This window comes from Malaclemys terrapin, chromosome 19, assembly GCF_027887155.1.
Source record: "Malaclemys terrapin pileata isolate rMalTer1 chromosome 19, rMalTer1.hap1, whole genome shotgun sequence".
Lineage (NCBI taxonomy): Eukaryota > Metazoa > Chordata > Testudines > Emydidae > Malaclemys > Malaclemys terrapin.
This window is the reverse complement of record NC_071523.1, coordinates 12,147,600-12,162,788: the sequence shown is the minus strand read 5'-3', so window position 1 is coordinate 12,162,788 and position 15,189 is coordinate 12,147,600. Positions and strand designations below refer to the sequence as shown.

The 15,189-nt window shown below is 39.8% G+C and overlaps 1 protein-coding gene across 6 annotated transcripts in view; it reads left to right on the top strand.

The window, feature by feature from the left end:
- The window catches only part of KIF1B (kinesin family member 1B), a 139,108-nt gene that overhangs the window by 72,161 nt on the left and 51,758 nt on the right, over positions 1-15,189 (top strand). For 5 of the 6 annotated variants that reach the window (XM_054008925.1, XM_054008921.1, XM_054008922.1 and 2 more), the window contains 2 exons: positions 425-497; positions 15,030-15,123. In XM_054008925.1, the coding sequence (XP_053864900.1) occupies positions 425-497; positions 15,030-15,123 (167 nt within the window). Of the gene's footprint in view, positions 1-424; positions 498-4,605; positions 9,893-15,029; positions 15,124-15,189 lie in introns of those variants that run through there. The other variant, XM_054008926.1, reaches the window with a different exon arrangement.

Below are 15,189 nucleotides of genomic sequence, written 5' to 3'. Positions count from 1 at the left end.
ACAGTAAGAGTTACACTTTGTAGCCTTAATTGTATGCTGTGACATGTCTAATTGAACTAAAATAAAGGATTAAATACAATTATACAACTGATGTTTTCCTGTTTGTGGATCATTTGCTTAAATAAGGCTTTTTGTACACTTCATAGAGTACAGTCACTAATTTAGGCAACAGTGGAACAGAATAGGTCAAATTCTTGGTGTCAGAGATCTAGGGTAATTCTCATTCCAAGTGAACTGAAAAGTGTCTAGTTTGAAGGAGGCAGGAAGAATAGTACCTTTCATGCTAGTGTATTGACACTCTCATGTACACCCCAGACTTGCCCTTGTCTCTGTTACTTAACAGATTCTGTGGACAGAGTAACACTAACGCAAATAATGGTCTACATGGCTGCTTCTGCATCCCTTGTGGTTTTTTTCTCTCCAGGTTACAAGAAATGGAGATTTTGTACAAGAAGGAGAAAGAGGAAGCAGATCTCTTGTTGGAGCAGCAGAGGCTGGTAAGTGTCAATTCTTCCAGTTGCCTGTATTGTTGGCAAAGGTTAACTGCTGCCTTTATTGACCCCCTTAAAGTCCAGGAAATTTGCTTGGGCTGTCTGCATAAAGTACAGTCCATCTCCACCCCTCTTCTCCCCCCCCCCCCCCCCAGTAGTGAAAAGTAGCATGGCTAAGCAGACACATCTCATGCTTTACTCTTATTAATGTGGAGATTATATTCACCCACCAGTGGGCACTAAGCAGTGCTTGGGAGAGCTGGTCAAATTTGCTGAATTGTAACTTGGATCAACAGGAGGATGTTTCTTCTTTGTCAGTGCTTTGAAGTTACTTTTCAATAGTCTAATTGATTAGTTGTTGTGAATGTTCGAACTCTGAATGGTTGTCTTGGATCATCAGAAAGTACTAATTTTGTGCTGCCAAAACACCTAGACTATGTTCATGTGCTAGGTTTTACAAATGATGTCTGGAAATGTTGCTGCACTGTGCATGTTTAACCCTGCTCCCTCCCCCTGCATGGAGTCTGAATCCCTTGCAAGGGTCTTCATGGCATAATACTGATTGAGGGCAGGTGTCTAGTAAGGGAGTTTTTTTTAATTCTTCCAAACCCATGGGGAAAAACAAACTATGTAGCTAGGAAGTCCAATAAATAGTCTGATGTTCATTGTGTAGTAATTGGGGCAGGAATTCCTTGCTTATACAGTCAGATATGTTCTAATGGAACATAGCCTTTAAAGTGCAATACAGATACATGCAGAATCCAGGCCTCCTGTCAACCAGAAGGGCAAGTGTGAGCCCAGCAATCAAGTCTGATCTTCCTGAGTAACACTGGGTCAGTGATATCTGCTCTTTATTATTTTTATTAGCCACAGGAGAATGTTAACTGTTGCCCCAGCTTGGTGAAAAGAACTTTAGGGGTTGCAACTTGCTGTTAAGAGTCTGAGAACCTGGGAGCCTCTGGAAGCTCTGGGGGAGTTGAATGAATTTCTGGATTTGTCACAAGGCTCTTCTCTCTTTCCCCAGAGCAGAGAGAGGAGCTAGGACTCCTGTGGCATCCATTCCTTGCTAGACAAGCTGTGTGCGAGTTAACGTTATTTTTCATTAACTACAATATCCAGTGGCCTTACAACTCCCACCCAGAGCTTTTCTTCAAAAGGGATCACTGTGAGAATGGAGAGGAGCAACTGCAAATTGAGCCAGAACAGAGATTAAGACTAGTGACTAGTGTTTGATCTTGGCGACTTTATATTGAAAGTAAAACTGGGAAGGAGTGAATTTGAATGCATGAGATAAGGAAATAGTCTAGGTAAAGAGTAGCCCTTGGGTGTTTGCTTGGAGCCACAGGAGATGAGAAGTGGTGTTCCCCTTAAAACTTAGCTTAGAAAGACTTGGAAATAGCTTCAAGATGGGGCAGCATTTTGTCCCGAAAATAATGTGTAGTTAACATTGTGTGAAATAAACAAGCCAAAACTGTTTAATTATTTTGAGGCCTGTTTAAAACAAGGCTGCATTTGTAAAAGTTCTGTAAAGCAGGGTTCATTTCCCTGTTCTGCGTATATTCATATGGAAGAATATTTAATACTGTAATAAACTGAGCTTATAGAAATCACTTTTATTTTTGCTTATCTTAAGGGGCAAAGTTGGAAGATGTCATTCTAAATTATCATCAGTGATGAGATTATTTAAAAATTGCTTACCTAAGGTTGAGAAACGATAATAAATCAGATCACTGGTCTATCTGGACAGTATGCTGCTTTTGCCAATGGCCAATATCCAGTGCTTCAGAAACCCCACCGAAGTGCATTTGGTCATTTCTGCAGTATTGTATGTGGGGTTGGGGCATGGATAGGGTAAATATCTTCCTGACCCTTAAAAACAATTGGTTAATTTCTAAAGCATAGGCACTGACTAACTTTAGCTTCTGTAACTGGCAAACGTTTATAATTGTCACAGTATCATCCAACCACAGTATTAGCCTCTCTGACCTCCTGCCATAGTGTATTCAACGTTTGGTTATTGTGAAATAATATTTTTTTCTGTTTGCCCTTAACTTGACACTAATCTTGATTGGGAGACCCTGGCCGCTGCTATCAACTTATTTTGTGTCAGGCTTAGACGTCAACCAGGTTGGGCTCCTGTTGTGATAGGAGCTTCACAAACTTATAGCAAATTAAAATTCCTGACCCCAAATCTTATAACTATATTTGCATTAGAGTTAATTTTTGAGTTCATGTAGGAGATTGACCCCATAGTGTCTCATTTTGTGCTAATATTAAATGTACGAGTAATATTGGTAACATCAAGAATGATGAATGACCTTTTCTTCCTGGTTAAAGCTTTGAACTTGTATAATACAGTGTGCAGTGTCTTTCTGTTGGGTGCCTTCCATTTCCACTGCACGATGCAGTATGCTAGACACTACCTTTTGAGGCTCCAGATTTTGCCTGCCATAAACTCATAAGAATTCACCATTATTTTGCTGATATTTTCTGGCCTAAACAGGAAACATGGTCTAAATTATTTTTTACAAATCTAAAGATAATATAAGGTCACAAGCAGTACACAATGTTAATAAGAAAAATGTTATTGACCCTAAAGACAGAACTTGCTCTAAAATCCATCTCACTCCCAGAACCAGAATAAATCGTATTGCGTATACTCCGCTCTTTATTGCTCAACTATTCCCAACAGGGTCTTTTAAATTGTCTGTCAATCAGTGGTTCAGAACCAGAGATGCATATTTCCCTAGCATGTAATCGACTGTTGCTGTTCCTGATTTTTCATGTATTATGTAATTCTTTGTCTGAAAAACTTGAGTTGCAGTTACTTCAACAGAGATTGACTCTTGCAGTCTTTTGAAGGAGATGAATCAGATTAACAGTGAATCAGATTAACAACCAGAAATGGATAATATATTGAAGAGCGATCTCAAAGTATTAAAAAAATTCACCTTTTAAAAATAGGCTGACTTAATTCCAGGTTGCAGTGATCAGTGATGAATACACTTAGTTTTTGGTGACATTTATCTCTCAAGTAACCATTCGTAGTTTATAGAAACCCGAAGAGAGTTTCTCAATAAAATGATTTAATAAGAGTAACCTCTTTTAGAAATCCTTCTGAAAAACATGGAATAAAGAAGCAAAACAAGTGCAACTCTTAGCAAATGTGTGGGAGCTGCAGGTGCAAATTTGTTAAATGTTTACTAAGGTTGCAGAAGATGGGAAGAAAATTGGGTATCGAATAGCATTTGTATTGGTTAAAACAGTTTTTAAAAGTTACTACAACATTCTTCTGATGCTCACTCTTCAGACAGTCAAGTCTTCCAATGATTTTAAAATACACAGCAAGGTGGCAAATGGAAAAACCCTTTGAAACTCTGATTCTCAATATCCCATTAGCTTGTAACAAGTCTTCTTTGGATTGAAACCTCTTCACCTGTCATAGTGAAACTTGTGGTACTTTTAACATCAACCCTATTGGCTGCTTCTGTTTTTATTTTTTCTTATCCTCTTAACACTTCTCTGGCTGCTCTTGTAGTAAAGTGGATTCTAAACTCCAGCATCCCAGCGCCATATACAACATTACTAACCAGTGTTAACCCCACTTACTCTGGCTGCTCATCACATCATTCTACGACGGCTGTTGTGTTCACTCACTGGGGGAGGATTTTCTGAAAGACGCAACAGCAATAACCAAGGCACATGTGTGTGGCATGGAATTGCATGTCTTCGTAGCATATGTGGGGTGCAGTTCACACCTTGTTTTTGTCAAGGACTTGGTATAGTTGTTCTGTTGAAAGATTTTGGAGGGGGGACTGGGAGGGAATGAACGTAGGTTAGATGTAGTATTTTTAAGTTGGTTACATTTATATATAATGTAAATATTAGTAGAATGGAGAGCCTATATTTTAAAGGAAACAATGCTAAGAGGCTGACAGAAATATTAATGTCCTTACAGTCAGTCATGAGAGACATCTATATCGTTTGTTCTATTTAATTTTTATTTGTTTTAGTTTTCTTTGCCTGTTTTTGTTTAGTTTTTTCCATTATTTTTTTTTTTCAATTTTAATTTTGGTTGTTTTGGGGCCACTTCTTGATTTTTGTTTTTCCAAAGGATGCAGACTCTGATAGTGGGGATGATTCGGACAAGAGATCGTGTGAGGAGAGCTGGAGACTGATCACCTCCCTGAGAGAGAAGCTGCCTCCCAGCAAGCTGCAGACCATTGTAAAAAAGTGTGGTCTCCCTAGCAGTGGGAAGAAGCGAGAGCCTATTAAAATGTACCAGATACCACAACGCCGGCGCCTTAGTAAAGACTCCAAATGGGTCACCATCTCAGACTTGAAGATACAGGCTGTGAAGGAGATCTGCTATGAGGTAGCCCTCAATGACTTCAGGCATACTAGGCAGGAGATTGAGGCACTGGCCATTGTTAAAATGAAAGAGCTTTGTGCCATGTATGGAAAGAAAGATCCCAATGAGCGTGACTCATGGCGAGCTGTTGCCCGGGATGTCTGGGATACTGTGGGAGTTGGAGATGAGAGGATTGAAGATGTCATGGCCAGTGGGAAGGGAGTGACTGATGTGGATGACCTCAAGGTACATATAGACAAATTGGAAGATATTTTGCAGGAAGTGAAAAGGCAGAACAACATGAAGGATGAGGAAATAAAAGTTCTCCGAAATAAGATGCTAAAAATGGAGAGGGTTTTACCACTGATAGGGTCGCAAGAGCTGAGAGCCCAGTCGACCACCTCTAATGCTACTAATGTTAAAAATCCAAACTCAGTGAGTGTGGTGGATGCTGACAAGAAGTATGCAAATGCTTTGAAAAAAGATGAGAATGGTGAGCTTGATAAAGAGGAGCGTGTTTCCCAATTAATGGAGGATGACCCAGCCTTCAGGCGTGGGCGGTTACACTGGATGAGGCAAGAGCAAATTCGGTTTAAGAACTTGCAACAGCAGGAGATTGCCAAACAGCTCCGTCGACAAAACATGCCTCACCGATTTATCCCACCTGAAAACCGTAAGCCCCGGTTTCCATTTAAGAGCAACCCCAAACACAGAAACTCTTGGAGTCCAGGCACTCACATAATTATCACAGAGGATGAGGTTATTGAGGTCCGAATTCCAAAGGAGGAAGAGAAGGAGAACAAAGAAGAGAACAAAGAAAAAGGTGGCAGTGCGGTCTCCCAGGATCCTCAGCAACTGTGGAACCTACATGACCCACAAAGGAGTCAAGATCATATCCAGATTAACTGGCAACAGCTGAACACTCAGCCACAGCCTAGCAGTCGGCAACAGACACCACCTCAATTACGCTGGAGAAGCAATTCTCTCAACAATGGCTACCAGAAAAACTTGCGCCGTCAGACATCTGGGTCATCTGAATCACTACACTCCCACAGTGGGCCCCAGAACCCAGACCTGCAGAAGTTCCAGCAGAAGCGCCACATCCACCAGCACCACCAATCCTATTGCAATCACAACAGTGGAGGCAATGCAGAGAGCAATGCAGTTAACATCTACCCAAAACAGATTAATGGGCCCAGCCATTACGACCAGTTTGTGACACCTCCACGGATGAGACGACAATTCTCTGCACCTAACCTCAAAGCTGGCAGAGAAACTACAGTATGATTCACTGGACAAATGGGAGGAAGGGGTCAGTGCTGCCTTATCATTCAGAAGCATTGGGTTGGGACAGTTTTGATCACCATCTACCTTAGGTTTCAGTTGGCCAATTGGAACTTGAGTGACTTGATGTACAAAGCACAAGACATTGGTATTTCAACACATCTGTTTTGCTTATGAATCATGGTGCAATTTTCAAGACTTTGGAGAAATAGTGTGAAAAATGTTGACCCCTTTTTTATAGATTAGAAGACTGTGGAAAAGAGGGTACCCTACTAGCTCATGTACCTTCCTTATTTTTTGTCTTGAGTATTTTTCTAAAGCTGAAAATACTGTCTGGAATATATAAAGAGCTGCCTTCCTCCATGTTTTTATGTAGACAATCAAAAGGGGAATCTAGTTTATAGCGTTGAATGTCTCTTATGACCTTTTGGTTAGAAATGAAGAAACAGACCATTTGTATTGTAAGCTTAGCTTTGGCTCCTCAATTCCATTCACTTTTCACCTCCTAACCCGTGTTTTTAAATAATTATTGGAAACCAAAAGCTGTCAGCTGGCAAGACAATGTGGCTTTTTGTAGACCTGCTGTCTCCTTTACCAAAATTTATGAGAGCTACTTGGACACTTGACCCCCCCTCCCATTCTCTCTCTCCCTTTAGAGTGCACAATGCCTTTTGTCCTCCTGCCTAGTTTCATTAACATCAGTATAAAATTGCCATGACCGTAGAAATCTGCCTCTGAATGGGGTTATATGGAGGACTGTGCACATGGCCAGAGCCATGTTATAGAAATAAGCTTTTTCTCATTCCCATCTTGTCTCTATTATAATGGTTTTTAGTTATAATTTACTATACCGAGATGATAGACATGCACTGCACTTTTTTGATCTTTAATGGTGCAGTAAAGACACTCAGTGAGCCGATTTCTTCCACTGCCTTGGTTAGGCTTTGGGTCTCAGATGTGTTACTGATGAGGATTTAGAATACTACCGTGAATTCGAGGGGGCAGAAAAAGGAGGGCTAGAGAACGGATTCATTTTACATAATACCTCATTCTAGTGCCTTCTGGTTTCAGATTGCTCTGCTGTTTCAAGTCTTGTTGAACAAATCTGTCACTTTAAGGGGAAATCACATTTGTTTTCATTTACTCTCCATCCCCCAGAAAAGTACAGTTTAGATGCAGTATTTTAACTTATACCATAAACAAAGGTACCTAAAATTACAAATGAAAACACCATCAACATTTGCAAACCCTGTGATCCTACTTCAAAGCTCCCAGAACAAATGGCACTAAAAATAGTGGACAAAAAAGCAGACGCTGTTTGACTAAGAATTAGGCTTATGGGTTTTTGGCGTTTTTATCTTGATTGGAAAGTGCTACTCTTAACTATAGGACTTGTTTCTTTGCTTTTGAAAACAGTCTTTTCATTAATTTTTATTTACTTAAGTTGTGTTTGGACTTGAATTTTTAGGACAAATCTGAATCTTTGGAGGGAAACTTGGTTTACTGTAAGGTTTAACCTGAATGCAATTTTTAAAACAAACTTGAGTATTTATGGCTGATTTAGTGTGGTCGGATCACATTGTTACATTTCTACAGTTAAATGACTTGTGCTGTGTTGCACAAATATCCTTGATTTTACTACTTGAGGTCATTTCCTTGTGTTAAACATAAGCCCTACTGCTAAGTTTTACTTCTGCATGTTTCAGCATAGCTATAAATGAGTAGAAATTCCCTGCAACTTACCTTCCCTTATTCTTTCCTGCCTACATATTTTTTCTTCCCTTCTGAACTACACCTCTACCCCGGTATAACATGACCCGATGTAACACAAATTCGGATATAACGCGGTAAAGCAGTGCTCCCGGGGGGGGAGGGGAGGGCTGTGCACTACGGCGGATCAAAGCAAGTTCGATATATACCCGGTTTCACCTATAACGCGGTAAGATTTTTTTTGGCTCCCGAGGACAGCGTTATATCGGGGTAGAGATGTATATTATTACAAAGGTGCTGGTTGTAACTCCATGGTTAAATTGCAACCAGAGACCTACTACTTTGGAATCAGTCATTCAGGTCTCAGCATTGCAATCCGGTCACATGAATGTTTCCTGACACATGATCTCTGGGATTTAGGAGGTTCAATCGTGTTGCTTCCCAGACTGCTCTAAACTGATGACTAGGTTAATTTTCTGTCCAAAATGGTGATGCCAATTGTGTCTGTTCCATATTTCAGTCTATCTGAACAATGGAAACACTGAAATCCCTGATCCTTCAAAGAAAGGAAGCCCTTGTACAAAGACAACACTTTTTTCTTCCAGCTTGAGTCAGCACTCTAATTTATTTAATAACCTTGTGCTGTTAGCTTTACTATAGAATTCTATGTAAATAGTTTGTCCCATTCCTACTATTCGGCTATAATGAGTGATATGATTTTTCCCTCTGCCATCCTTTTCAAATGTCTTAGAACCTGCTCTGTTTTGTGGCAAGAAGGGAGAGATGAAAAGATTAAATATCTGGGGAAATTCCCATGTGCCTTCATATGGAACATTCCAGCCAAGCAGAGATTATCCTGGGTAGGAGCCAGGCACAAGGGAAAGACCCAACAAGTCTATTTTGTGTGTCCCCCTTCTATTTGCGCAATATAGCAGTAACAGATGCAAAACCAGCTGAAGTATGCAAAAAATATGCAGCATGCAATTATTTTTTGAAATCCATTCAAGTATGTATTTTGAAATGGGATAAAATAATATACTAACTTGATTTTTAAATCCCAGACTTTAAATAGAAGTCTTGTCAATGTGTGTTGGCTTAAAATTACCTCGGAAGAAATGTTCTCCTTAGCTCTAAATATTTGAATGATGGGGAATGGGTTTTAAACCCATCACTCTGTTACCCAAGACTCAGTGTTTTTTGATGCAGCACTAGAAAAACACTCAGTTTGTTTGAATTCTGCATCAGTTACCTAGCAAATGCTGTTCTGAAGCTGTCCACATAAACTGCTTCTTAATTTTCCTGCATGACTTGAAAAAAGAGCAAAATACAGTAACTGGATGCCAAAATTGGGCAGGGGAAGCTGGCTTTCTTTCAAACTTTTAAGAGGCTATTACAATCCATGTAGGATGAAACCTAAAAACTATTAAACTATCCCTTTCTATAACGCAGATGGAATTAACAAGCACTAAAACAGTCTATTTCCTATACGAGTGTGAGAAGGCTTTCATGCTAATGGGAAAATGAGGCATCCATGATGCAGGTGCCTTTTCAGTAAGTTAATTGTCAAGGGCTGATGTTCTGTTTGCTTTGTTGGCAGCTGACTCTCATGCACCAGTGCCTTAGTGTGAGGAGTTTTCTTACCCTTAAAATCTCACTGGGGACTTGGGGTGGGAGGGAAATGCTTCTTATTTTTTCACTTCAGTGTCCTTTTTCAGTATATCTGACTTAAGAAATCTGTCAAATTAGGGGGAGAGCTTTGTATGAGTGTTATGAACGTATTTTCAGTATCTTTACCCATTCATTCTTGTAAGTTGTGTATTTTAAAACTCAGATACTTGCCTCTGAACCACTTTAAGAACTGCCAGATGAGAAATCCATGTTTACCTATTGTTACTCTAAAGGAGGTAGTAAGTCTCCTTCCAATGAAATTATGGGATTTTCAGATCTGTCTAGTTCACTTTAAAAAAAAAAAAAAAAAAAAAAAAGTTTGTCTTGAGAGCAAATGCTTTCCTCATGAAAAGCAGAGCTGGTTTGTATTGTAACAAGTGCTCTTTCAATAAACTATGAAATACTCTTGTAAGCGTCTGACTTATCTCTGTGGAATATTCAGTAGCACAAAACTTTAGCTTAGCCTTTCTGGGTTTTTTTTTTTTGGTCTTGTGACCCATTCTAGTTGAGTTCAGTTAAAAATGTCTGCCTCCTTCAGTTGTTCCTCAAACTGGCCCATGTAAAATTAAATTACTCTTGAGACAGATATAGCGGGACCCCATTTGCTTCTGCCACCACATTTTAAGAAACTTCATTTACAGTGCAGGAAGGATATGGGCTGTAATCTTCCTTAATACAGTCCCATTGTGCACTTGTTGCTGCCATTAGTTTAAATTCTGAAGCACAGCAGGGAATTCACAATTCCCTTTATAGACTAAGGAATAGGGAAGCCTATCTTTACCATCTTGCTATTCCCAAAGAATGAGGCACAGAAATTCAGGAGAGAAATGTCTGTACCATGATGTGTTCTTGGAGCAGCAGACCCCACTTAGGCATTTAAAAACAAAACAAAACAATCCTACCACACATTTGAAAATAAAAAGCTTTGAGGATTTTTCTAAGCTGTCCTGTTTTCTCTCTACAGTTTTTTGTTCTGTTATACCGCACAGTTTTTCAGTTGAAAGCTACCACTCGGATAAAGTATCGAACACTTGGCCTGAATTTTTATTTTCAGTGTTTAAAAAAAAAAAAAAGTCCACAACAAGTACCAAAGCCCTGCAGTCCCATCACCTGGTCTGTGAATCAAGATGACTGTTCATCCTTCTATTCACTGTTGAAAGCCAAGCTGCTGATAACTTAAACACTAGAGTAGTGCCAGTTGCCAGGAAACAGTCCTATGTTTCCTTATTTCTTTAACTGGTGAAATGTTTCCTTATTCTGGGAAAATATACCCGACCTAGTCGACTTAAAAAAAACTGTTCCTTTTTGTAAGATGAGGATAAAGGAAAAAAATTTACATGCTGTGAACATGTTCATATCTCTAGATATGTGTGTATCATTTTTGCTTTTAGTCCACATAAAAAAAAGGTTACTACAGAAAAGGAGAGACAAAGGATGAGTTACTGTGTCCTTACGATACCCAAATAACATGTCTGTACTCGAGTACTAACAGATGCAATGTGTTGTGATGGAACATAATGCACCACTATTGTAAGCACTACTTGAAATGCATATTCCTTCGATTCTGCTTCTCCCACAGCACCTCTGTCTCTGTAAACAGGACAGCAGGAGACCACTAAAATGCCATCTTCATATTAATAGTATTGTCTCTGAAAGCTCCAGACCAACTCCAGGAAAATGAATCCTACCCTTCATGTTTGACTATTTGACACACTTGTTTGTTCTCCCATCCTTCACCCCACTGTTCCCTATCTGAGTTTCAAATTACAGTTATAATCATTGAGGGAGGAAAAAAAAGATCTCTAGAAGACAGCTGCCTTATATTGAAATGCATTTTAGAGTTCTAGGTATTCTATAAAAAAAACAAGAGTACTTGTGGCACCTTAGAGACTAACAAATTTATTAGTCTCTAAGGTGCCACAAGTACTCCTGTTCTTTTTGCAGATACAGACTAACACGGCTGCTACTCTGAAACTAGGTATTCTATGTTGCTGTCAAACTTGGTGCAGCCTGAAGCCTTCATCTCTCTCTACCCCCCTCTCACTCCCCCCCCCCCCCCCCCAGCAGGCAAACAAACAGAATCCCTTCCTTACAGAGCAGAAATCAAACTTCAGCATGGGACACAATGTTTAAAAAAAATCTGTTCTACCCATGGCTCTTATTCCAAAGGGATAATTAATAAACCGATTTATCAACTATACAGAGGAATCCCTTCATCCCCCACTGAAATGCAACCCCTTGTGGAGAGACTGTAGCAACTACAAAAAGAATAGGAGTACTTGTGGCACCTTAGAGACTAACAAATTTATTAGAGCATAAGCTTTCGTGGACTACAGCCCATTTCTTCGGATGCATATAGAGTGAAACATATATTGAGGAGATATATATACACACATACAGAGAGCATGAACAGGTGGGAGTTGTCTTATCAACTCTGAGAGGCCAATTAAGTAAGAGGAAAAAAAACTTTTGAAGTGATAATCAAGATAGCCTAGTACAGACAGTTTGATAAGAAGTGTGAGAATACTTACAAGGGGAGATAGATTCAATGTTTGTAATGGCTCAGCCATTCCCAGTCCTTATTCAATCCTGAGTTGATTGTCTCTAGTTTGCATATCAATTCCAGCATACGTTTCATTCTATATGCATCCGAAGAAGTGGGCTGTAGTCCACGAAAGCTTATGCTCTAATAAATTTGTTAGTCTCTAAGGTGCCACAAGTACTCCTGTTCTTTTTGTGGATACAGACTAACACGGCTGCTGCTCTGAAACCTGTAGCAACTACAGTTTAGGATGAGTGAATTTTCTTCAGCTAAAAGTTCAAGGAAAAACAAGGAGTTGAAATGTGGCCCAGATATCAAAAACACAAACAAAAAAAAAAACCCAACCAAATGTCCTTAGTCTTTTTTGTCGGGGTTGGGGGGAGAGGGGGGCTTTAATGACCTCAAGTGGTTAGGACTTCTGTTTCAATATCTTTAGAATAAGACAGCAGTCACCTCCCTAATGCCATCACCTTGTGGGAACGGTGCCACCTGCTGGAGTTCTAAAGTTCATTCCTTCCGCTTCTGTGTGCTCCTTCATTCTTCCATCAAAGTACTGACCTGGTGTGACCCTGCTTTAAGATATGTGATCACAGCATACTGTGGGTGCATGAGGTGTTTAGCTTAACTAGGGGCTTGTCTACACGGGGACACTCAAAGATCATTCATATGTTTAGTTAATTTGGATTAAGTTTCCTGGGTGTCCCCATGTAAATAAGTCCAAAGAATTTTGTTTCTTTAAGTAGGGCTTAAAACAATGCAACATTGAGGTTTGGGCACTAGGCTCCATTGGAATGGGGAATAATGCAATGCTGTCACTTTCATAACAATTAGACTTTAGACTGTGGCATTGGAAGAAATGCATTAAGGGAAAGTGAATGAATTCTAGGATTTTGGATCATGGACTAGCAAAGAGGTTTGAAATGCAACCTAAATATCTGCATAAATTCCTCCAAAAAACCCAATAACACCTTCTGCACTTTCTGAAGTATTGGTGTGTATTTGCCCCTTGATCCCCCCACATAAAAATCCTAAGGATTAAATTCATGTTGCATTTATTTGCTTGAAAGTGTCTTTAAAAAAGACACATCTGTCCAGAAGTCTGGTGCTATGTTTATTTTATCCTTTCAAAAGAACACCCTGGCTAGTAGGGCTATGGCACTGCAGTGGTGCTCTGTGGCGGAAAGTTCTCCTGATCCGTGTTAAATTGGATATGTTTGCAACTTTATTACCAGAGTGAGTTTTAGGTAGTTTTATGGAGGGGCCAGTTTTAAGAGCATCCCGCAAACACCCATTTAGACATTGAAAAATGGGAGCAGTGGGAGCTACAAGGTGCTGAGTACTCCTGAAAATCTGGCCCATAGCATCTTCTCTACCTCTTAGGCTGGATGAAATTCTCTGGTCCAAACCCCTTCTCTCACATGCATCTCCACACCCAGGTAGTCAGTCTTTCACAATTAGTAACTTTCTTATTGACATCTAGGATGCCAGCATATTAAAAAAAAAAAAGTGTATGATAAGCTTCTGTCGTCTCCTGTACCCAAGTTGGCATCTGATCTAGAGCCTGAGATGCACCTTTGAGTAAATGCCCATTTGTCTTATTGCTTTTTTTTTTTTTTTGTATTTCCATGAATATCAGTATTTCCTTTCATGTATTGAGTAAGCCTTTGCAGAGTCCTCTGCAAATTAGCAGGATATACTAACTTTCACTTCCAATGTGCCTCATAGGGGAGCTCCAAGATAAATTGTTTCTTTCCTATGCTATCATTCTCCTTCTCTCCACCCACTGGGAGAAGGAACCCATTGGTGGTGACAGAACACTTTATCTCACTTTGTCCAAGCAATTACTCTTGCAAGATACAACATCCTAAACGTTTTCTATTAGGATGGGTCTGAATCTTTTCCAAACACTTAAGAGACAAGAAAAATACCTCTGGTCCATTCCTGCACTTCACATGATGGGGATAAATTTCTCACAAAATGAGGTGATAGAACTCCCTGCACTTCCTTATCAGTGGGACCATAGTATGCTCAGAACCAAACCTGCTTTGGCCTCGGCACAGTCAGTCTTATCTGTATAAACAACCTATAACTATTTTCTTCCTGTGAGAAATTAAATATACATAATGGTGTGTTGCACTCACCCCCTAGGTGGTGAGAACTTGATAAAGGAATAAACTTCATTTAAAGCATAAAATTAATTCCATTGCACCAAAAGACACAACTCAATGGAATATCTAACTCTTCACGGTCTTGGTTAAATGAAGATGCACCATCTCAACAGTCCATCCCCATGTAGCCAAACTAAATAATCTAGAGAACAGTGCAGAAATGTTAACTGCATAAAACTGTTTCACAAACATTTTAATCTGAGGCCACTTAACCTTGATTTCTAAGCACTAATCTTCAGCTTTTCCATGCTTTATAATCCTATTTTGGTCATTATTCCAGTATTTAGTTTGTCTCAGCAGTGAGTTTTCCATTTTAATGACTTTTATGGTTTGTGAGGGTTGGAATAGTGGGGCATGGATCCACTGGCACTGCACACTTTATGCAAAATGTGCACTGTCGCCAGAAGTACTTTCAAAACTATGTAAATTATACCTACAAATTTACAGAAGCCCTCTTGACATTCCAGTTTGAGTTCTTTCCCACTGGGGGAAAAAAAAGCCCTCCACAGTCTATGGCCATTGTGTATATGGGGGTCTTATAATAAGGAAAACACACGGCAGACATACCAGCATATCTTACAGACACCTCTGTCTTCTCCTTTCCACTCTTCTAGAAGGAAAAGTTCTAAAGATGTCTAGTATGTTACTGAATTATATTTCGGAGGAGACTGAGCTCTGAGAGTTAAATGGAAATATTTGTGCATATCTCCTCTCCACTTGTCTTTATCACTCCTGAAGTGTTTGTCCCTATCTGGCTGTCTCCTCTTTGCTTTCATCTGTCTTTTTCCTACACGGTATCTCCTGTCTTCCCACAGGACTATGAGAGTAAATTGCAGGCCTTGCAGAAGCAGGTTGAGACGCGATCCCTAGCTGCTGAGACGACAGAAGAGGAAGAGGAAGAGGAGGAAGGTGAGTTTGAGACTGGAAACAATTCTGGCTGTTTCCAAATTTTTGGTGCAAAGGAAAGTGTACTAC